This window comes from Hippoglossus stenolepis, chromosome 13 (assembly GCF_022539355.2).
Source record: "Hippoglossus stenolepis isolate QCI-W04-F060 chromosome 13, HSTE1.2, whole genome shotgun sequence".
NCBI classification, from domain to species: Eukaryota; Metazoa; Chordata; class Actinopteri; order Pleuronectiformes; family Pleuronectidae; genus Hippoglossus; species Hippoglossus stenolepis.
The window spans coordinates 617,232-638,159 of record NC_061495.1 but is presented as its reverse complement, the minus strand read 5'-3'; the positions used below and the strand labels follow the sequence as shown (position 1 = coordinate 638,159).

The 20,928-nt window shown below is 43.5% G+C and overlaps 2 protein-coding genes across 7 annotated transcripts in view; both read right to left on the bottom strand.

Annotated features, from left to right (window-relative positions):
- The window catches only part of LOC118120114 (abl interactor 2-like), an 882,953-nt gene that overhangs the window by 262,841 nt on the left and 599,184 nt on the right, over window positions 1-20,928 (bottom strand). The window lies entirely within an intron of this gene.
- Window positions 1-20,928, bottom strand: part of ttn.2 (titin, tandem duplicate 2) — a 181,170-nt gene that overhangs the window by 103,046 nt on the left and 57,196 nt on the right. The window contains 31 exon segments of the mRNA XM_047342567.1: window positions 29-73; window positions 350-436; window positions 524-616; window positions 795-863; window positions 6,994-7,083; window positions 8,609-8,668; window positions 9,379-9,822; window positions 10,114-10,212; window positions 10,394-10,513; window positions 10,770-11,060; window positions 11,236-11,454; window positions 11,700-11,768; window positions 11,867-11,944; window positions 12,067-12,132; window positions 12,408-12,479; window positions 12,877-12,933; window positions 14,481-14,525; window positions 14,706-14,750; window positions 14,893-14,949; window positions 15,859-15,885; window positions 15,979-16,056; window positions 16,164-16,373; window positions 16,747-17,007; window positions 17,243-17,516; window positions 17,829-17,912; window positions 17,990-18,173; window positions 18,269-18,554; window positions 18,641-18,751; window positions 19,190-19,477; window positions 19,715-20,005; window positions 20,139-20,426. Of these exon segments, the coding sequence (XP_047198523.1) occupies window positions 29-73; window positions 350-436; window positions 524-616; window positions 795-863; window positions 6,994-7,083; window positions 8,609-8,668; window positions 9,379-9,822; window positions 10,114-10,212; window positions 10,394-10,513; window positions 10,770-11,060; window positions 11,236-11,454; window positions 11,700-11,768; window positions 11,867-11,944; window positions 12,067-12,132; window positions 12,408-12,479; window positions 12,877-12,933; window positions 14,481-14,525; window positions 14,706-14,750; window positions 14,893-14,949; window positions 15,859-15,885; window positions 15,979-16,056; window positions 16,164-16,373; window positions 16,747-17,007; window positions 17,243-17,516; window positions 17,829-17,912; window positions 17,990-18,173; window positions 18,269-18,554; window positions 18,641-18,751; window positions 19,190-19,477; window positions 19,715-20,005; window positions 20,139-20,426 (4,488 nt within the window).

The window sequence follows — 20,928 nt, the reverse complement described above, 5'->3', positions numbered from 1 at the left end:
AGAAGTAAGTGTGAATCGGAGCTCGTACCTTTCTTCACTCCTCCTGGTGCCTGGACGGGTCCTTTGGTTTCATCTGACACAGAGAAACAGTTCAGGTCATTAGATCAGGAAACAAGAGGAGAAAACAGGAATAACATTTCTTAAAGAACGACCGGTGTCGTCACGTGATTTAGTTAAAGATCATAAGAAAAGATGAAGCTGTGAGAAATGTAACACGTTGTTAAAAGATTCAAGCTCAACATGTGAATGACATGAAAAGAAAGACCAACGCAACAAACAGTGAGGACACACGTGTGGTTTCACAGAGAAATGTGAACATGATGAAATCAGAGGAAACGGGTCTGTCTACCTGTCGGAGGAGACTTCTTCTCTACCACCGAGGGTTTTTCTCTTTTGGTCGGTTCTTCAGTTTTCACCACAGCTTGAGGTTTAATCGCTTCAGTATTAAAAGAATAAAGTGGAGGATGATCAGAACACGTGGGTTTTATAAAGTCACAGTGATGAAGTCAGTTTGTGACGATACCTGCTTTAGTTTCTTCTTGTGGAGAAATTCTCTTCTCCAACTTCTTCTTCTCAGCGACTTCCGGCTGTTTGACAGCAGGACGCTGTTTGCTCTCTTTAAGTTTCAAGATAGAAAAGGTTCAGTTTAAAATGCTGCTCATCAGCACCACGTTGTTTCTTTGTCTCTTTAACGACACTTGTTTCAAAGATCATGTTTTAAGAGTGACATTCTCCTACAAATGTCTTCACACACAAACACAGACGTAAAACACGTGAAGAAGAGGAGCTGGTACCTGGTTGAGGAGCAACTGCTTTTACCAGCGGTTCTTTGACTTGTGGCGACGTCGTCGGCTTCCCGGGAACTTTTAATAAAATGATACGACAACAGTGAGAGAAGAGTAGAGACAGACAGAGAAAAAGACAAAGACGAGGAGTTTCCACAAAAACATGTGACTTGTGCTCGTCTGAGAAAACACGACCACACAGTGACACCAACACAGAGTTAGAAGAAGAAGCAACATGGACCTGTGGTGTTTGAGGTGATCAGAGTCGGACTCAGTCCACAGTGAGATGATTTGAACACAATGAGTGACATGACGTGAAAATCCAAGAAAACCTGAGAGTGAAAACAAGAAGGTGCTCGACAGATGCTCAGAAAACAAGAAGGTGCTCGGTGACACAGAACATTTCTGTCTTTATACCTCCTGAAGAGTCGTTTTCTTTCTTTTCTGGTTCCACAAACACGACCCTGGTTTCTACCAAGTTCTCCACTTTCTGAGGAGTTGTGTGTCGACCGTGTGGCGCGTCCACCTCCAACTCTCTCGTCCTGGTGGAACCTTGCTCACGTCCTGTTTGGTGGTGAAACGTCTTGTTCTCCTGCGGTTTGGTTCCGTCTGTGACTGAAGGTTCTCTGACTGCGGACTCGTCTTTGTATTTTGTGATAATCTTTGTCTCTTTTCTGAGAGAATCTAACTCCTCGTCTTTGCTTTTGTTTTTCACAGTTTCTGTCTCAATTGTTTTTGGTTGAGCGACGTTCACTTGTCTTTCTAAACCAGTGAAAGTTAGTTTTTCTATTAAAGGAACTTTGGCTGTTTCTGGACGTTTCTCCAGTTCAGTCGTTGATCTAACGTCCGGTTCCACCCTGAGACTCTTGGTTTCTGCAGCTTTTGGTTCTGTGTGTTCCAGCCTCAGGTTTGATCCCTGAACTGGACCAACAGTTTCTGTTCTGTCCTGACGTGAGACGGTCTGAGACTGAACTTCACATTGATCTCCTTTCATCTGATCCTCTCTCTGAGGACCAGCTTCTCCAGCTCTGTCAAATCTCAGTGTTTCTGTCCTTTGTGTTCTCACTTGATTATTTCTGTCCTCAGTCATTTCAACCTTGGACTTGTTTTCTTTGGTTTGATGTAACTTCTGTTCCTCATCTACTGAATGTTTCTCTAAATAAAGACGGTCTGACGGTCGTAGGACATCATCAGGTGAAGTAAACGTTAGTGAAGCATCTGATATATCTTGTTCTTTTCTAATCAATAGTTTTGGTTTGGTGGTTTCAGTAACTCGGAGCGTTTCAGTCCGACTCTGTGCAGCTGTGACGTCTCCAGATGTTTGATCATATTTATCTCCATCGTCTCTTAGTGAATGAGAAACTTCTGTCACTTTGGTCTTTAGTTGTTTCTGCTTCGTTGGTTCTGTTTCCTCCACAGATGAACTTTTATCAGTTGTTAATTGACTTGTGACATTTTTTAAATTAAGATCTTTGTCTTTAATCTGTCGTTTATCAGTTAAGATTTGTGAATCATCTCTGAATTCATACATCGGCTCTTTTCTTGAACCAGAGAGTTTTTCCAGATCATCAGGAGAAATAAACCTCGGTAGAGTTTGTGATTTAACGTCTTTAACGATCTGAGCTCTTTCAGATGTGACCTCCATCACAGGAGCCGCTGACGCTCTTCTTCTCACCTCTTCCTGTTTAGCTTCTGTTATTAGCGGAGAGACTTCTCCATATTCACGTCTTAATAAAACTGTCGGTGACTGAGGTTCCTCCAGAGAACGTTTTCTATCTCTGCCTGATGTTTTCTGTTTTGATTTCTTTCCTTTTCCATCTTTAGTCCTAATTTCTGTTTTGTCTAACTTCTCGTCATCTTTACTTTTGGTTGTTTTGTTGAGTGAAACTTGTTCGGACTCGTCTGTTGTCTTCAGTGTTTTCTGTGTGTCAGTTTGTTTCTGTCCTGTTTTTATCTCTGGAATCATTCGGCCCCTTTCAGTAACTTTATCAGTTTTTACGTCTCCTCCGTCTTTCACAGATAAAACTTCCATCACTTGTTTAGTGTCTTTTAATTCAAATGGAGAAACTCGACCCTTTTGATCTACGACTGTCTCGGACTGAATTTCTCTAACTATTTGTTCATCATACATCTTTTCTGAATCTTTTCTTTCTTCACTAGATTTATCTTTTATTGTTTTGACTGATTTCGGATCTTTTTCTTGAGAGACGTCTCCTGACTCTGACTTTTTGTGTTCCGCCTGCTTTGCTACTTCCTGTGTCGTTGTTTTATCTTTCGTTTGGTCTCTAATTGGCTGAGCTCTACCTCTCCTCTCTGACTCGTCTTCTCTGTCGCTCACGGAGTTTTCTTTCTTTTCAGGAAATTGTCCCAACTCTCTCTTCTCGGTTTCTCTGTCTTTAACAGTTCCAGAATATATTTTGGGAGAATCGTTTTGGTGCGTTTGCTCGGACTCTGTTTCCTCTGGAGTCGTGCTGTCGATGTTCTCTTGTCTTTTCAGCGTCTTCTTCTCACTGTCTCTCAAGTCTTTGACCTCATCATCCACTGTGAGTTGTTGGAAATCTGTTTTAGCGTCTTTACTTTTACGTGTCACAGGTTTCTGGTCGTCTATCAGCTGCTTTGTGCCTGAAGAGATTCTATGTTTCTGTTCATCAGGTTGAACTTTATTTACTTCATCTTTAAGCGTCATGATTCTGGATGTTTCAGATTTTCTTTTCTTTTCTTTGTGAGAAGCAGTTTCTACTTGAAGGTGTTTGTCTGGTTCTTCATCATCTACTCTCCCTTGGTTTTTATGCTCTTCGCTCAGACGTGATTGGACATTTTCTTCATCCTTTTTCTCTGGAACCTTCGGTTTCCTCTTCATCTCTGATGCTTCTCCCTCTGAGGACTTTCCTGTTTTTAGAGTTTTAGAGAAACTTAAACTTTCTACAGACGTAAAGTCTTGATCAACTTTAGGTGCACGTGAGACTTTTATTTTCTGTTGCTCAGTTTCGGGTGTAATATTTACGTCATCTTTACCTAAAGTGGTTTTAGAGGAGATTTGTTCGACTTTAACTTCTTGTAATTTACCTAAATTTGGTTTTCTCTCCTCCAGAGGAAAACTGTCTGTGAAACAAACATCTCCATCAGCTGCTGTGACTTCAGCGTCTTTAGTTTCAGGAGCTGGTTTAGTTTCTGTAGAAGTTTGATCCATCACTGGTTTAACTGGAACTTTTCTGTCACTTTGTTCCAGTTCAGCTGTTTCGTGTTTTAGAGCAGTGACTTTATAAGTTTGATGTTTAACTGCTCTGATCTTGAGCTGCTCTGGTTCGACTGTGATCTCTGGAGCTTTCATCACGTTCTCTCCTTGTGGAGACACTGACTCGCTCTCTGTCGCATCACGTTCTTCATCAACCAACGCAGCTTTTATCACTAATTTCTGAGTTTGATCGAGTTCCTCGGGACGTTCTCTGGAGAATTCTTTAGTTTGATCGAGTTCCTCAGGTTCTTCATCTTTGTTTGAACTCACTTGTTTTGTTTGATCTTTAACAGAGACACACTTTAATGGGATTATTTCGTCTACTTCAGGTCGATCTAACTTCTGTCTTTTCTCCTTCAGGTGTAATTTCTCATTCCCGTCAGTTGCTTCATCAACCAACACGGCCTTTATCACTGATTTACGAGTTTGACCAAGTTTTTCAGGAGGTTCTTTGATCAAGTCTTTAGTTTGATCTTTTTCTGGAGCTTTAATCAGTTCCTGTTCAGTTTCATGTGGAGACACTGACTCGCTCGGTTTCACGTCACTTTCTTCATCGTATGCAGGAAACTCTCTAGACTCACTCGTTAATCCTTCCTTCATTGATTTGACTTCAGTAATATCTGAACTCTTCTTACTGGCTGGTTCTTTCCTCACTGGTTTCTTCTTCTGTTCAGTCAAAGTATTTTTGTCGGTTTGATTAAAGTCCGATTTTTGACTTGACTCAGTTTCTGTTGGTGTCAGATTCGTGTCTTTGTTCAGGGAAACATGAGAATAATCAACTGTGGGAAGTTTTGATTGAATCAACTCAGGTTTATTAAACGAAGAAACTTTCTCATCTTCTGTCTCCGTTTGTTCTCGATTTTCTGACTCTACGTGTGTTTTCGCAGGTTTCTTAGTTTGAACGGGTATTTTTGAAGTGTTCTCTGTTGTTAATGATTCTTTCGATCTTTTAAACTTGGACGTTTCTACTCGGTCTTGTGTTGCTCTCCTCACTTCATTTAAAGAATCTCTTTCTGGCTGATTCTCCTCACGTCTGTCCACACTTTGTCTTTTCTTAATTTGAGCTCCTTCTTCCTTCAGAGGAAGTTTCCCTGAGATTTCAGGAGTTTTACTCGTTTCATCAGTTTCTCTGATGACAGATTTTATTTCCTTGTCTTCTGTCTCTTTCAGAGTCTTTAACCGAATCGTCTCTTTTCCTTTCTCAGTTGGAGTTTTATTTCTACCTGTGACGACTCTTGACTGAACGTCTTTAACTTCAGTTTGGTTGGTTTGGGTTAAATGTTCATTTGTTCTCTCCGTTTGTTCTTGTCTTGTTTTTGTTTCTTTGTGTAGATGTTCTTCAGTTTTAACATCGTCTGACTCGAGGTTTAATTCAAAGTTCTCTTGATTTGTTAACGTCTGTTCTTTTTCTGTTAAATGACTCGGTTCTGTCGACTGAATTTTCTCTTTAAGGACTTCAGTGTTTTCTTCTGTCTGTGTGTATTGAGGTTTTGTATCAGTGAGTTTTTCACTTTTCTCTCGTCTGAATTTAGTCTTTTCTCTGACATGTTGATTACGAGCGTTAGCGTCTCTGACCTGCTCGTCGTCTGTTTCCTGTCTCAATCTAATCTGTGATGGGAGTTCTGGTTCTGTTACGGCTTCGTTCCCTGACAGTGACTCAGGAGGAACCTTCTCTCTGGGTTTCATCTCTGTCGTTCCTTCCATCGGACTCACTTTCACCAACTTGTGCCTCAGTTTAATGACTTTGGACAAAATGGATTCCGGCAGGAAGTCGCTGGTGGACTTCAGTTTTTCAGGAGGTGACGTTAAAGCTGAGGTCAGTTCTTCTTCGTCTTTATAATTTATTCTATCTCCTTCTGTCTGTTCTTTTTGGTTTGACTGTTTTAATTCTTCTTCTCCGACATGTTCGGCTGTAGTGATTTTTTCAGTCTCCTCCTCCTGTAGCTTTTTAACTTTTATATCTGGTTTCTTGTCAGTCGACGTCTGTTTCAAACAATCATCTTTCTCGTCCTTTTTTATTTCTACAGAGTGAATTTGTTGAATCTTATTTTCAGCTTCAGGAGAATCGTTTTCTTTAAGTTTCTCAGTTTGAATCATTAAACGTTGGGACTTCTGTCTGACTGGTTTCTCGGTTCTTCTCCGTCTGGAGGGTTTGTTCTCTGCCGGCTGACGACGCTCTGAAGAATCGGTTCCTTGTATCTCTGAGGTCGTTTCAGTGTTTTCACATGAATGTTTCTCTGCTTCTTCACTTTGCTTTATTTCCATCTGGAGTCGAGTTTGTTCTAAAGGCTGTAAAACCGTCACCTGAGATATTTTACTTTTAAACCTCACGTCAATCACTGGGTTTGGATCAGAAACACTTTTAATACTTTTTCTTTCATGACTTTGAGAAGCTTTGATATTTTCTTTAGAATCCTTGATGTCTACACTCGCTGTTTGAGAATCACTTCTTTGAGCTTGAGATTTCTGTTTCCTTGTTTTTACCTCAACCTTTTTATTCTTAGATTCACTTCCTGTCACAACCATGTTTTCTTTAGGTTTGGAGACGAGTCTAGAACCTGGAGTCTCTGAACCTTCAGCAACAGACTCGTCAAACGCTTCGTCAGCTTCTCGCTTCAGATTCAAAATCACTTCTTTCACACTTTCACCCACAACTTCTTCTTGATCGCTGTGAAACATTTGAGCTTCTTCTTCTCGTTCTACGACCTCAGCTGACGACTCAAACTCAGACGTGAAATGTTTTACGATCTTCGGAGCTCCGGCTCGTTCCTCATTTGATAAAAGACCAGTGACGCCCCCTTGAGGACGGAAGGGTTTAAGAGGCGTGAAGACGAGGCACCATGTGGCGGTGCCAAGAGATTAGGAAGAAAACAACAACAGAAACAGACATTTTGAGTTAAACCAGACAAACACAGACGTAATAAAAAGAAGAAGAAGAGCTGACGATGACAAAAGGAAAATATCCCGTCGTACCTTTTTCTGCCGTTTTTCTTTCTATCTCTTCTTCGGGGGACGTAACAGGACGAACAGTCGAGGGAACAGTCTCAGCTTCAGCTTCTGTTTCTTTGAAGATAATTAGTTGTTATTTAACGCAAGATATTCTTATTATTGTTATTTAAGAAGTTAGGATAAAAAAGAATCACTTTAAAAAGACGCAGCATTGAAAATGTGAAAGATGAGACGATGACGTCTTTTTAAAACCACTGAAGTTAAACATGAAGACATGAGGAAGATGAAGGTGAAGATGATTTGCTCTCTGTACCTCTGGCAGCTGTTCGAGGTGAGATTCTTTTCTCCTGTGGTTTTGAAGCGACTGAAGTTTTGACATCTCTCTTCTGATCGGCTTTAGATTCCTCTTTTCTCTTGACCTCTGGTTTTGGCTTCTTCAGCTCGACATCTGTTACTGACTCTTTCTGTTTTACCTCCACTTCAGGTTTGGGTTTTTCTTTCTCCAGGATTTCACCTGGTTTTATCGTTTCAGCTGCTTTCTGTTTCTTTACTGAAACTTTCTCCGAACTCCTTTCATCTTTTTTTGACTCAGAAACGACCAGAGGTTTAATTTGAGTTTTGTCTTTTCTGCTAATTTCCTCAGCGACTATTCTCTCCTGAACTTTTGTAGATTTGTCTTCAACTTTAATTTCTGTCTGTTCAATAATAACTTGTGTAATTTCCTCGTTTCTTCTGTGTTTTATTTCTGGTGTAACTTCTGTTTTCCTGACTGATTCCTCTGTGGAAATCTTTGCTTCAGTTTTCACTCTTTCACTTAGTTTTCTTGATTCTGTGCTGATGAGAACTGAAGGTTTGATTTGATCTTTCACAGACTCACTTTCTTCAGTTTTCTCTCTCTTGTGTTTCTCTTTCCTTTCTGTCATGATTTGGATCTCACTTTCCTTCCTGACTGGAACTTTTGCTTCTTGTTTAGAATCAGATGAGCCGTCTTTCCTCTCGTCTACGATTTCCTCTGTCGGACACTCGATCGTTGTGACTAAAAACTCAGATTTTTCTCTGGTGGTTTGCAGAGCGATGACGTCTCTGCCTTTGTCTGATTCATTTTCCTGAACTAAAGCTACAGATTCTTGTGTTTTGGTTCCTTTCCTTTTTATCGAGTCAGTAACAGATATCTCACTTCTCAGTTCAGACTTTTTCTCTCTTTGTGTCTTCGCTAAATCCTCAACTTCTGATAACGTCACTATCGTCTCGCCCACAGGAGCCGAATCGTCCTCATACAAGACTTCGGTGTGTTCTTCCAGCGCCTCTTCGTGTTCTTCCAGCGCCTCTTCGTGTTCTTCCAGCGCCTCTTCGTGTTCCCACATCTCTTCTGCGAGCGACACTTCCTTAGTGGCATAATGAACTTCTGTCTTCTGAGCTTGTTTGCTTCGCTTGGTCTCAATAAGAGTCGTAGCTTCTAGACGTTTTAAGAGTGGTTGAAGAAGAGGCGTCATGTGGCGGCGCCAAGACAAGACAATAAAACACAAAGTCAGTGAGCGTTAGAGGACACACAGACTAAGAGTTAAATCACCTGCTGTTTATCAGTTTAAAGACTCAGATGGGATTAAAGAGCATCGACATGTTTTCACAAGGTTTGTACCTTTTTCAGCAGGAGACACTTTTTTCTCTGTGACTCGAATCTTCTCAATCGTCTTCATTTCTATTTCGTTTCAAGATTTTTTAAATCCAGGAAGAGTTTTATAAAACAGAAATAAAAGAGAATTTTGACAATTAACAAACAAACATGCAAAAATAACATTAAATAACACAAAACCCAGCAAACTGTGAAGACGTAAAGAACGTAAGAATTCCTGTGAAGAGGAGGCAACAGTTCAGTTTATGTCCCGTAATCATTCAGATTTATAATTTATTTATGATTTGTATTATGTTTATGGATACATCACATCGACTCAAAAATAAACTCACTGTTAAACTGTTCCATGGTCGAGTCAGGTCCTACTTTTATTTCACTTTTTAATTTGACCACTAGAGGGTGCAACTGTCATTTTTACTCTACCACATTGACACTGTTGTTTGAAGCAGCTTGTGATTATTGAGCAGATTTTATTTTCCTATTCTTACTGAATTATTAAAAAACAATCCAAGCTGTAAAGTGTTGCATTGTGGGACAGAAAGTGCGACAAAGTAAAAAAAGAGTTTATCACATGAAGGAAAACTGAAATGAAGAGTTTGGTTCAGTTCAAGTTTTCAGACTCAATCTCAGAAATGTAGCTTTAATTGTCAATGTAGGAAAAAGATTTGTGTAAATTTCAAATGAAACATTTGAATGTTTGAGTCGACGTTTGATGTAATTTTGAAGAAGAGTCGTAACTGAAGTGTTGCCGAAGGTTCACATTCATGAAGCTGTACCTTTACGAAGAGTTTCTTCAACCTCTGGTTTGACTTCAGGTGTTTTATCCACAGAGATTCTCTCTGTTTGTTTCTTTGACACCTTCTCGATTTTCACTTCCTGCACCTTCACAGGAATTCCCTCAGGTGGCTTCCTCTCAGGTGGCTTCCTCTCGTCTTCCGTCACCTCCTGAGGAGCTTTCACAGGCCTCCTCTCTGGAGCAGCCTTCTCTGACACTTTGGCCTCAGTACGTTTTTCTGGAACCGTCTTTGGAGTTTCCTCCACTTTTCTCTCAGGTCGCTCTGGAACTCTCTCCAGGGTTTTTTCCTTCACCTCAGTTTTCTGCGGAGCTGGTCGCTCTGGAGCAGTTTCAGGTTTTTTATCAGTCTTAAGTTCCGTCTTCAACTCAACTACCTCTTCGACTTTGTGAGGAACTTTTTCAGGCACCAGTTTAGGCTTCACAGCTTTAAGAGGGTTTGACACAAACACATGCACAAGACGTGACTTTACAGAAAAGAGGAGTGTGCTCACGCACAAGAAGATTCAACTCAACAGGAAAACTTGACTCAAACGATCTGTTTTTAGGTCCAGAAGGTGGCGCTAGAGGGAAGCTCGAAAGAACGAGATCAGGATGTTTTATTAAAATCCAGAATCCTCCCCTGGAGAACTACATGTTATATTCTGTATGAAGATAATAATGTTTCACAGTAATTTGAGTAAAATGATCCTGTTGTTAAAGACGGAGATGAGAGTACCTTTCTCCTTCCTCGTCTCTTGGTCTTTGGGAGGAGCGACGGCAGCTTCTGGTTCCTTTGCTGCTTTTTGAGGTTCAGGACGTTTTTCCTCCACAGGAACTTGAAAGAGCATCACAAACATTAGAAGATGAACTCGTGCTGAAGAGTTGTTAGAGAAAAGCCACTCTATCGAGTGTGAGACGAGAAAACACGACGGAGACTCTGGAGCCACCGATTAGACGTTAAGAGTTTAAGATGAAGGTGAGAGTTTTAGTGTGAGGATGATTGACAGCTCAGGTACCTTTAGCGGCCACAGGCTTCTTCTGTGGTGCTTCTTCTCCTCTCTGCACCTTCGGTGGGACTGTAGCTGGAGGAGCTGGAGGAGGAACCACCTCCTTCTTCTTTGCTGCTGGTTCAGGTTCTTCAAAAGAACACGTCATTCGTCAGATATTTGCATAAAAACGTGTGTCGCTGTTAAATGTAGACAAACGATTCACTCACAGACATTGGAGACGGTTAAAGTTGACGTTCGTCACATAAATTAAAAGTTTCAAGAAGTTTAAGAATTTAAACCTTAGTTCAACAAACACTCAGAAAAACAAGATTCAAGTTAAATTCGGAGTTAAGAGATTTAAGAAAAAATCCAGAGTGGCATCTCAGCCAGACGTGTTGTGTACCTTTCCTCAACGGTTCCTTTGGAGCGGCCGTCGGTTCTGGTTTGGTCTTGGGTGGTTCTGGTATTGCTTCAGGTTTTTTAACTGCCGGCTCAGGTTTGGGAACCATGACGGGTTTTGGTGCTGGAGGTTCTGGCGTGGCGACGGCCGGTTGGGGTTTTGTTACAGGAGGCTCCGGCTTACGGACCCCTGGTTTTGGTTTTTCTGGTTCTGGTTTTGGTTTCTGGACTCCTGGTTCTGGCTTGGTCTCAGGCTTGACCTTTGCCAGCTCTGGTTTTCCAGGTTCTTCAGGGACTTAAAGCAACATTCAGATAGTTAACATACAAGCAAAGACACAGAAATTCAAAGATTCGCTTCCATGTTGAAGCTGAACAAACACAATGAAGACTTTGATACTGACGACACAGAAACACACACACTGCCGGAAAGTCGTTAAACCCAACACACATCCAGACAGAACAGGAAATACCTTTGGACGGTGGTGTTGTCGGCTTCTTCAGCGCCGCCGGTTTAGCTTCAGCCTCCGGCTGGATCTTGGCAGGTTTGGGTTCAGGTTCTGCTTTGGGAGCCGGTGAGGGTTTAGGCTTTGGTTCAGGTTCTGCTTTTGGTTTGGGTCTGGGTTCGGGTTCAGGCTTTGCCGCAGGGGCCACCTTTTTGGGCTCTGCTAGAACCTGAGGCTTGGACTCATCTTCAAGTAGGTAACACAGACAGTGGCTAATGTTAGCATAAAGTGGTGGAAGGATGTAAAAGTTACGAAGAGGCGTTCAGAGGAGCTGACACTGAACTAAGAGACACACTGAAGCAGAGACAGCGACGTGAGACACAGAGAACAAACAGAATCTGAATACAATCCAGACCAGACAGATGTTAACACTGGAGAAGCTACAGAGCAAAGTGGAACTGAAGACATGAAATGACCAGAAGAACTCGTACCTTTCTTTGGCACTCCAGGCTTTTCAGTGGGCAGTGAGGGAACAACAGGCTTCTGAAGCTCCTCTGGTTCTTTAAGATTTAAACATGAGGCAGAAAATCAAAGACAACAAAAGGAATGAGAATCAGGTTCAACTGTTAACACATCAGAACAGAGGAGAAGCCTCTACCTTTGAGAGCAGGAACCTGCTTCTTCTCTGGGACTGAAACCACTGCAACCTTTTCCTCCACTGGCTTTTTGGCCTCGACTACATGAGACGTTCAGTAAAATGTCACAACATAGAGACATGGAGACGTTACGAGTGAAGAGCACCTCATCACATTAGAAACACAGGAAGTGCATGATTTCACATTAAAGGTATGTTGGTACCTTCAGGCTGGAACTTCAGAGCTGCTGTCGGCTTCTCTTCAGGCTGTTTCTCTCCAGCTTTGAGAACTGACAAAGACAGCGAGTGAGTTAGCATCAGCACACAGACGCTGAGCGTTTGCAAGTGAAGCAGAGAAGCGCAGAAGAGAATTACAGAAGAAAAGAGAAAGCTTCTACAGTAGATAAAGTAATTACTGTTCTACCTGTAGCAAGAGAGGAAGAGTGAAATAACCAGGACAAAGCTGAACAGACACAACAGTGGAAGATGTTAGTAGCGGAGGAAGGAGAAGTGAGTTTGCAGAGAACAAGGCGCTGAAGCTGCGGACGACGTTCAGCTCTGGTACCTTTAGTTGGGATTTCCTCTCTCACTCCAATTCTCTGAGTCTCCACCGTTTCCTGAATAGCGACTCTGGCAGCTGGAGAAACACAGGAACACATCCAGGATCATGATTAGTATCAAATAGATGTCACTGCTGTTTGAAGTAGAAATGATTATATCACTGTGACCGAAACACTTAAAAAGATCATTTCCTGCTCGTAGCAGATGTTAAACAACCTGAAATCAAGTCTCGTGCATGTTTTCACATTAACTACACTGATGGAGTTCAGACTGATGGAGTCAGCGTGGTTAGAAAATGGAAACCATAACGATTCACCTGCACTTCAAGGTAAGAAATGAAAACTTTTGTCGGTTAAAGAACCAGCAGAGGTTATTTTCAACAAGAGGAAACACAAGGACCTCACAAAGACAAAGAGCCAGGTCCCAGCGGCTCAGACAGACACACAAACCACCTCCCTAATCTGATCTGATACCTTTGGTTGTTGACACCTGTTGTGAAACCGTCTCCTCCGTCCGGCTCTGATACTCGACTGTGACGAGCACAAAAGTGACACAAGACAAGAAACGTGAGAAGAAACGTTTGTGACAAAAATCGGCAGCGTCACAGTTTCACAAAGTTGACATGTTGTCTCAGAAACTTAAGAGGAATGAATAAATCTCTGTGATCTCATGGATTATTCAACAGGACGAGGGTCAGAGGGTCTGAAGGTCAGAGGGTCTGAAGGTCAGGGGTCAGAGGGTCTGAAGGTCAGAGGTCAGAGGGTCTGAAGGTCAGAGGGTCTGAAGGTCAGAGGGTCAGAGGGTCTGAAGGTCAGAGGGTCTGAAGGTCAGAGGGTCAGAGGGTCTGAAGGTCAGAGGGTCTGAAGGTCAGAGGGTCTGAGGGTCAGAGGGTCAGAGGGTCTGAAGGTCAGAGGGTCTGAGGGTCAGAGGGTCAGAGGGTCTGAAGGTCAGAGGGTCTGAAGGTCAGAGGGTCAGAGGGTCTGAGGGTCAGAGGGTCTGAAGGTCAGAGGGTCTGAAGGTCAGAGGTCGAGAGGGTCAGAGGGTCTGAAGGTCAGAGGGTCTGAAGGTCAGGGTCAGAGGTCGAGAGGGTCAGAGGTCGAGAGGGTCAGAGGGTCTGAAGGTCAGAGGGTCAGAGGGCGAGAGGGTCAGAGGTCGAGAGGGTCAGAGGGTCTGAAGATCAGAGGGTCAGAGGGCGAGAGGGTCAGAGGTCGAGAGGGTCAGAGGGTCTGAAGATCAGAGGGTCAGAGGGTCTGAAGGTCAGAGGGTCAGAGGTCGAGAGGGTCAGAGGGTCAGAGGGTCAGAGGGTCAGAGGTCGAGAGGGTCAGAGGTCGTCCAGGACCTGAGCCTCTGAACAACCAAACGTTAGAGAATCATAAAATGGTCCAAAGAGAAATAAAACTACCTCAGTCAGTCGTCATGGTTGGTCCGTTCCAATTGTCTCATTATCGTAATTCATCCATTAGTCACTTTATTATAATTAAAGACACAATTTCACCACCGGTGAGCAATTCAATTACACGTGTGAAGTCTGACAACTACTGAGAATAAAGTTAAACTTTGTCTCAAATAAGTCAATTATGTTATTATTACTTCAGTGTTTTGTCAGAACTTCAGATCTCAGGCTTCACACATTCCATCTGTTTCCGTCTGAACTTTTACAAACTGTTTCTGTCACATTTCATTTTCTACAAGATTAAAGAGTTTGACTGTGAATCGACGACACAGCAGAAGATTAGTGTCACATGAGAACATGGAAGATGGGAAGATGGTTAAAGATGAAAAAAAGAAGAAAATCCCACAATGTCAGAGACTCGACAAACAAACGAGATCACGAAGACGTTCGTATAAACCCACACACACGTCACGTGACACAATGACGATGTTATGATGAACAGATTTGGGTAAAAATCAGAAAACTAATCAGATTTTATATTTTTGGCATAATTCTTATTATTTTTTGGCATCATTTAAAAAAGACGTTTAAAAGAATGGTTTGAGTTTCGTCCCAGATCTGCTCACATGATGGTGATGGAGAAAATGAAGTTTGAGTAAAAGGAGGAAATACATGGAGTGTTACCTCTTCGCTCCACCTCCATCTCTTGATACGAATATTCAGCCGATTCTTTAAAAAACAACCATGTTTTTATTTATTTCCGTTCTTGAGAACAAAGAATTTTCCGTTGAAGGATTATTGTGGATTAGTTGGTCAGTGAGAATCTTTTTTTCCTGAATTGATGTTAATCAGTTTTCTGGTCAGGGTGAAGGATGTAAGAGGATGAAGAATAAAAACATAAGTAAATACCTCTGTGTTCAATCTTTTCTTCATACTGATAGAACTCAGCAGATTCTTTAAAACAAAAAAACATGTTGCTTTCATTATGTATCAGTTGTGATTTTAAAGATTTAGATTTGGTTTAAAGTCGCATGTCTAAATAAATGGACTCATAAGAAGCTTCACACCCACGTTCTGCTCCTGGTTCTAATCTTACCTTGAATGGCCACAGACGAGGACACGTCCGGCCTCTGAATCGAGGTGTCTGGGACATCTACAAGTTCATACCAAAACTTTCTTTAGAACAAAACTACCACAGCACAAGTATTCAAGAACAAATGTGTGTAAAGTACAATTAAAACATTGACATTTTAAAAAATCCTCCTGCTCAGCCAAGTAGTTGAATGATAAAAGGTATGAAGAGCATTCAGGTCAAAGTCAGTGCCGACTTCATCCGGACTTTAGAACTATGGCAGCTGGTCATTTTCCTATTTGAGCCCCTCTGGGTAATAGAGACACTAAAGATTTAGATCCTATGACCATAAGCAGCTACACATACATGACAATATCTCTTGACAACAAATTCTATCTCTTTATTTTGACCTGATCTGTATTTTACCAGTTTACCAGTAAGAGGCTTGTGGCATCAGCCAGTTAGCAGATCTTTAACTGTGAAAGGCTGCAGACACTACGTTACTAATGTTCAGCATCATGTCAGATGTGCAACAGGTAGAAGCTTCTGTTTTACAGAATTGTACAATTACATTTATGTCAAGTTCCAATATAAACAAAACAAATGGACTCACAAAAAAACACGGGGACAAAACAAAAGACAAAAAGAGAGATGGCAGCTCACTGCCTTCGCTGGTTCCCACAGATTCACTGTGGGAATTTAAACGTGTTCTACATGCTTTCATTGTTTGTAGGTTCTATGTTTCTCAGTTTCCAGTCACACTCTGTGTGTTGGGGGACGTTTGGGGCCCAGACTAAAGGACCCTACATGAAACCAATCGATAGCCGATCATAATTTAACTGGTTCTCACAGAGTTGTCGCTCATGTGGACGACTGCTAACTGATCCTTATCAGGGAGCCCCTTGAGCTCGGGCCCCAGCGGCTGTCTGTACAGAGAACAAGAGGATTTCCTGAAATGCCCTGACACATTCTAGAAGACAGAATACTCACCCATGGGAACCATTGCTAATTCAATTTCTGTGAAAAAAGGAAAGAGTGAAAAAGTGTTTAACACTAAAAGAGACAAAGGCTGAACAGAAGATAAAAGGTGGCGTCTGACTAGAACTGTACCTTTGCCAGACAAATAAAGCTCAGCTGTGCTCTTAGCCTCTCCTCTGGGCTCCAACCTCACAATCACTGAGTACACGCCTACATGGGATTAGTAATGAAGACGTTTAACACTCAGAAAAACAATCAGGAAAAAAATCTGCAGGGCTTTGTGACGGGCGTTTGGGGCTAGATGGCGCTCTACACACCTTCGTCTTCAATGGTCACGTTTCGGATGACCATGAAATGTCTTCTGTCCTCGCTTGTGAAGTTGTACTTAGTGCTCTCTTTCAGTTCCCAGGTGTCTTTGTACCATGACACGATAGCGTTGTCAAAGGACACCTCGCACTCAAAGGTGGCCGACTGGCGCTCGTTGACTTCCACGTTGTGGATGCGTTTGGTGAAATGAATTTGCTCGGCTAAAACAGATAAAGACGTGAATGGGTAAATGTGTTTGGCATCACAACTGGGAATGTATGACAACAGCTGAATGAAGTTTTCACCGACAACACATCCACACGGTTAGAAATGGCGATCAGAGGACAGTTATGATGACTGGTTGTTGGGGGGGTGTTTGAGTCGGGACAGATGTAAGAAGACAACACATGAGATGATGGCAGACTTTCTTCCTCCGGGAGAGCAGAGCAGTAAAGAGACAGAAGAAGAAAGAGCGGAAAAAAGAGGGAAAACCCCAAATCTCCAACATTAGTTGTGTGATGGAGTCAAAAGAGGTTAGTGAACGGGTAGAACATCCACGTCTAGAAGGTTGCAGGAAGGTTTCCAGGTACAAACCTTCCACCCAGAGGTCGGCTGATGACTCCAGGTGCTGGTACCTGCAGGTGTATCGACCCTGGTCTTCGTGCTTCAGGTCTCTGATCAGAAGCTTCTGAACCTTGTGCTTCACCTCAGACGTGAACCTGCCCTTCATCTCTAACTGCTTGCCGTTTTTATACCAGTGAGCCTCTACGTTAGGGACGGACAACTGACAAGACAGAGTGCACGACTGTCCTTCCTTACCCGATGTGTCCTGCAGATGCTTCTCAACCTCCACTTCTGAAAGACAAAACAAACATCCAGTTGGTTCGGACGTCACAGGACAGTTTCCACCAACCAGTGACCAACTGGTGTTCATTAAGACTGGTCTTAACTGTTGCACCAACCAAAACATAAGACTGGTCTTAATTACTCTCATAACCTAGAACAGCAAAGTATGAGCGAATTAGCTGATGAGCAGACGTGAGACCAGCTGGTTCGCCCAGTTAGTCATCGAGTGACTATCGTTACTGACCCATGACAGTGAGCTTGGCGCTGGAGATGTGCGGCCCACAGACCACCCGGTAGTTGCCCTGGTCGGACGACTGGCACTTCTTGATCTTGAGCAGGTGGCGGTCGCCACTGATGCTGATGTCGTACTTGTCACCGCTATCCAGTTTCTGCGTGCCCTTGTACCAGGACAGGGTGATCTCTGGGTAGTTGATCTTGATCTCGCACGCAAACTCCGCCTCCGCCTCCTTGTTGGTGAAGACGGACTGATCGGAGATGTCCTTCACCACAGTGACGGGCTGCAAGAGCGACAAGAGAAAAAGCTCCAGGTTATTGATAGAAAGGTTTTCTGATTTTAAGCCCAGGATGTTTCACCTGCCACAGATCTGCTGTTTAACTACTAACTCCGAAGTGGATCTCTGAGTTTGGTTTGGTCGGTAGTAACGTCAGCTCCATGGAGGCTCTGCTCTTCTCTATCAGCCTCTTTTTCATATTCAGTGAAACTGTGTCATTACAGCAGCTGAATTCTGAGTCTTCATGTTGTTTGTGCAGATGATTGTGAACCTGCTGAGGTGAGTGGATGTTCTGTGTGTGAGCTGATGGGTGCTGACCTCTGTGCGCTCCATCCTCTTCTGCAGGTCGGCCACCAGTCGGGCCATGTCCTCGTCTGACTCTCTGTCTCCACGTTCCAGTTCCTGTCAACAACAACATTATTACTCAGGACGTTGCTCCGGACTCGAACACACGAGGAGCTGACTGGGCGGAGCTTTACCGGTCTTCCACTTTCTTCAGCTTTCTCCTTCTTCAGCTGCTCGATGGCCTGCAGCAGGCCGCGGTAGTCTGTGATGCCGTACATGCGGGCATACTTCTCATACTCTTTGGGGTCCACGTTCCTCAACAGCTCCACGATGTCAATGTCCTTCTCCTCCTGTGGACTCTTCTGCTTCGATGGCGTCCTGAGGACAAAACAAAGGAGAGTTTGGTTGGATTTGGACACCTGGATTTGGACACCTGGACATCTGGACACCAACAGAAACTCAGGTACACTCACTTCTTCAGTTTGGCTCGGAGGTCCCCCTCGAGCAGCGACGCCTCTTTCTTCTCGTCCACGTGCATGTCGGTGTTGCACTCGATCTCTCCGTGGTTGTTGGAGGCAACACACCTGTACTGGCCCGAGTCCGACTTGGTCACCTCTCTGATCTCCAGTTTGGCCTCCTGGCCCTTCTGCTCGATGGAGATGCGGCCGCCGTGCGTTACCTGCCTCCACTTCCCCTTCATCCACTTCACACTGGGGATTGGGTCTCCGCCCACCTTGGCGATGAAGGTGGCGGTGCCCTCTGAGGAAGAACAGGTGGCAATTAATCTACAGTCACAGGTTGTGTGTTGCGTTGTGTGATGTGCTGTGTGTTTGTGTGTGGCTCACTCTCAGTGACGTGTGCAGGTTTCGGTGTCTCAATGAAGAACAGGTTGTCCAGTTTTTTGGGCGAAGCAACACTTGGAGCTTGAGCCAGAGGCGGAGCTGCTCCTGGTTTCTCTGCAACACAACAACACGGTGCAATAATACACAACTGTTTTCTTCCACCAATAAAAACACAGATATTGTTAGTTTGAAGCGTGGTCACAGAAGAACGTCAGTTTTTAAAGATGTTTTAAACACTGAGAAACAAAGAAAACAACTTTTAAATGAGCTGAAAACAGTGAAGCCTCTAAAATCATGAGAAGCTGCAGTTTGTGAAAAGTCCAGTTCACCAACAGACGATGAAGCAGTTTCACACTTTGATAACGAGGCCCAATGTTCTAATGAGCAGCTACAACATGTAATGACCTCCGGTGTCCAGCAGGTGGAGCCAGTCTACCACTGACTGTGTTTAAATGTTCAACCGACTCAAAACGTGAAATCAACAAAAAAACATTTGTTAAAAACAACTTTTTCTCCCTGGTGCTGCGGTGACATTAGTCGTCTCTTACTTACCTTTAACCGTCACTTTAGCTTTGCAGAACTCGCTGCCAGCGTCGTTGGACGCCTTGCAGAGGTAATCGCCAGCGTCGTGTCTGGAGGCGGGGCTGATCTCCAGGCAGGCCGTCCCGTCGGAGAAGCTGATCCTGGTGCTGCCGGACGACGTCAGGTCCTTCCTGTCCTTCATCCACTGGATCATCAGAGGAGGTGACCCGCAGACGTGACACCTGAGGCTCAGCTTCTCTCCCTCGTCCACCGTCGCGGGTTTGAGCGAGACGTCGAAGACCGGAGGCTTCTTGGCCTCTGCAGAAGAGAAGAAAGAGTGTTTCATCTGAGCAGAGTGACGGACAGCACTGACGCCACTATTAGAAAACTCATCATCTTCTAATAACATGATCAGTACCTCTACTGTCATAATAAAAGAACGAAATACAAATAATAAGAAATAAGAGAAAAAAAGAGAGAAAAGAATAAAATGAGGAAGTGAAACCTCCGATAAAACAAGTCAGACGCAACGCGACCTCTGTAAGCCACACCCACCTGAGATGCCGACAGTGATGTCACACGAGGCTCTTCCCGCCTCATTGGAGGCCTGGCAGGTGTAGCTGCCGCTGTCGCTCACCTGGCTGCTCTTGATGCACAGCACCGCCACATTACTCTTAAAGCTGATGTCATATTTGTCGGAGCTGTGGATCTCCGTGCTGTCTCTGAACCAGCTGATGGACATGGGCTGAGAGCCAGAAACCCGGCCCTCCATCTTCACCAGTTTTCCCTCCATGTCCTCGATGTGCCCTGACGGCTTCTTGGTGAACACTGGAGGGTTCTTACGCTCTGAAAACAAGAGAGGGAAGCCACGTAAGGACGGGAAGCTGCGTTTTTCAGCACAAAGAAACGCCATCACATAGGCTTGAGTTAAAGAAGAGGGGCCGAGGGGATAAGAGTTTGGGCCCGTGGGTTAAAATACCTTTGACCGTGATGTCGGAGGAACAAGAGTCCTTCCCCACGTCATTAGCGGCATGGCAGAAGTACCTCCCTGTGTCGGCTTTATCTGCCTTCACGATGGTCAGGTGCGGCGTGTTATCCACGCAGCTCATCTTATAATTCCCCCCAGTGCGAATGTCTTTGTGGTCTTTGGACCATGTGACTTTAATGGGGGCGGAGCCATTCAAGTGACACTCCAGCTCAATGCTGTCGCCCACTGTCACTTCCTGTGGTGACAACATCCTGTCAAAGACTGGAGGGTATCTGGGTTCTGCAGGTCCGTCAAAGAGCGGGAAGAAGAACACGCCACAAGAACAACAACAAAAAAACACGTTTAGATGAAATGTTTCATAGTCGTTATTTTGTTAATATTATTATTTTATTAATATTTCACAGAGGTTCTGTTTTTATTAAACATCTCTCTCCAACCAGAAACTGTAAATAAAGATGGATGACACAACGTCTCTTAAAAGTAAACTCAAATCATCTTGATCGCCCCCTGGTGTCTGGCTGCAGTATAGGTCATAAACCTCCTCCTCCTCCATGTTAGCAGATGGGACCAAACAAATAAATGGAAGTAGACGTTAAATAAATGTTTGTAAAGATGTTTCTGTCATTTCAGGTCGTTATCATCTCTCTGATGTTTGTTCAAGTTTCTGATCAGTTTGGTTTGAATCAGTTATTTGATGATATAAAAACAGTCATGATTGACAGCTGAGACTGACTCTTGATTTTTGCTTCATTTCTGGACAGTGGGAGGAAGTGGACACGTG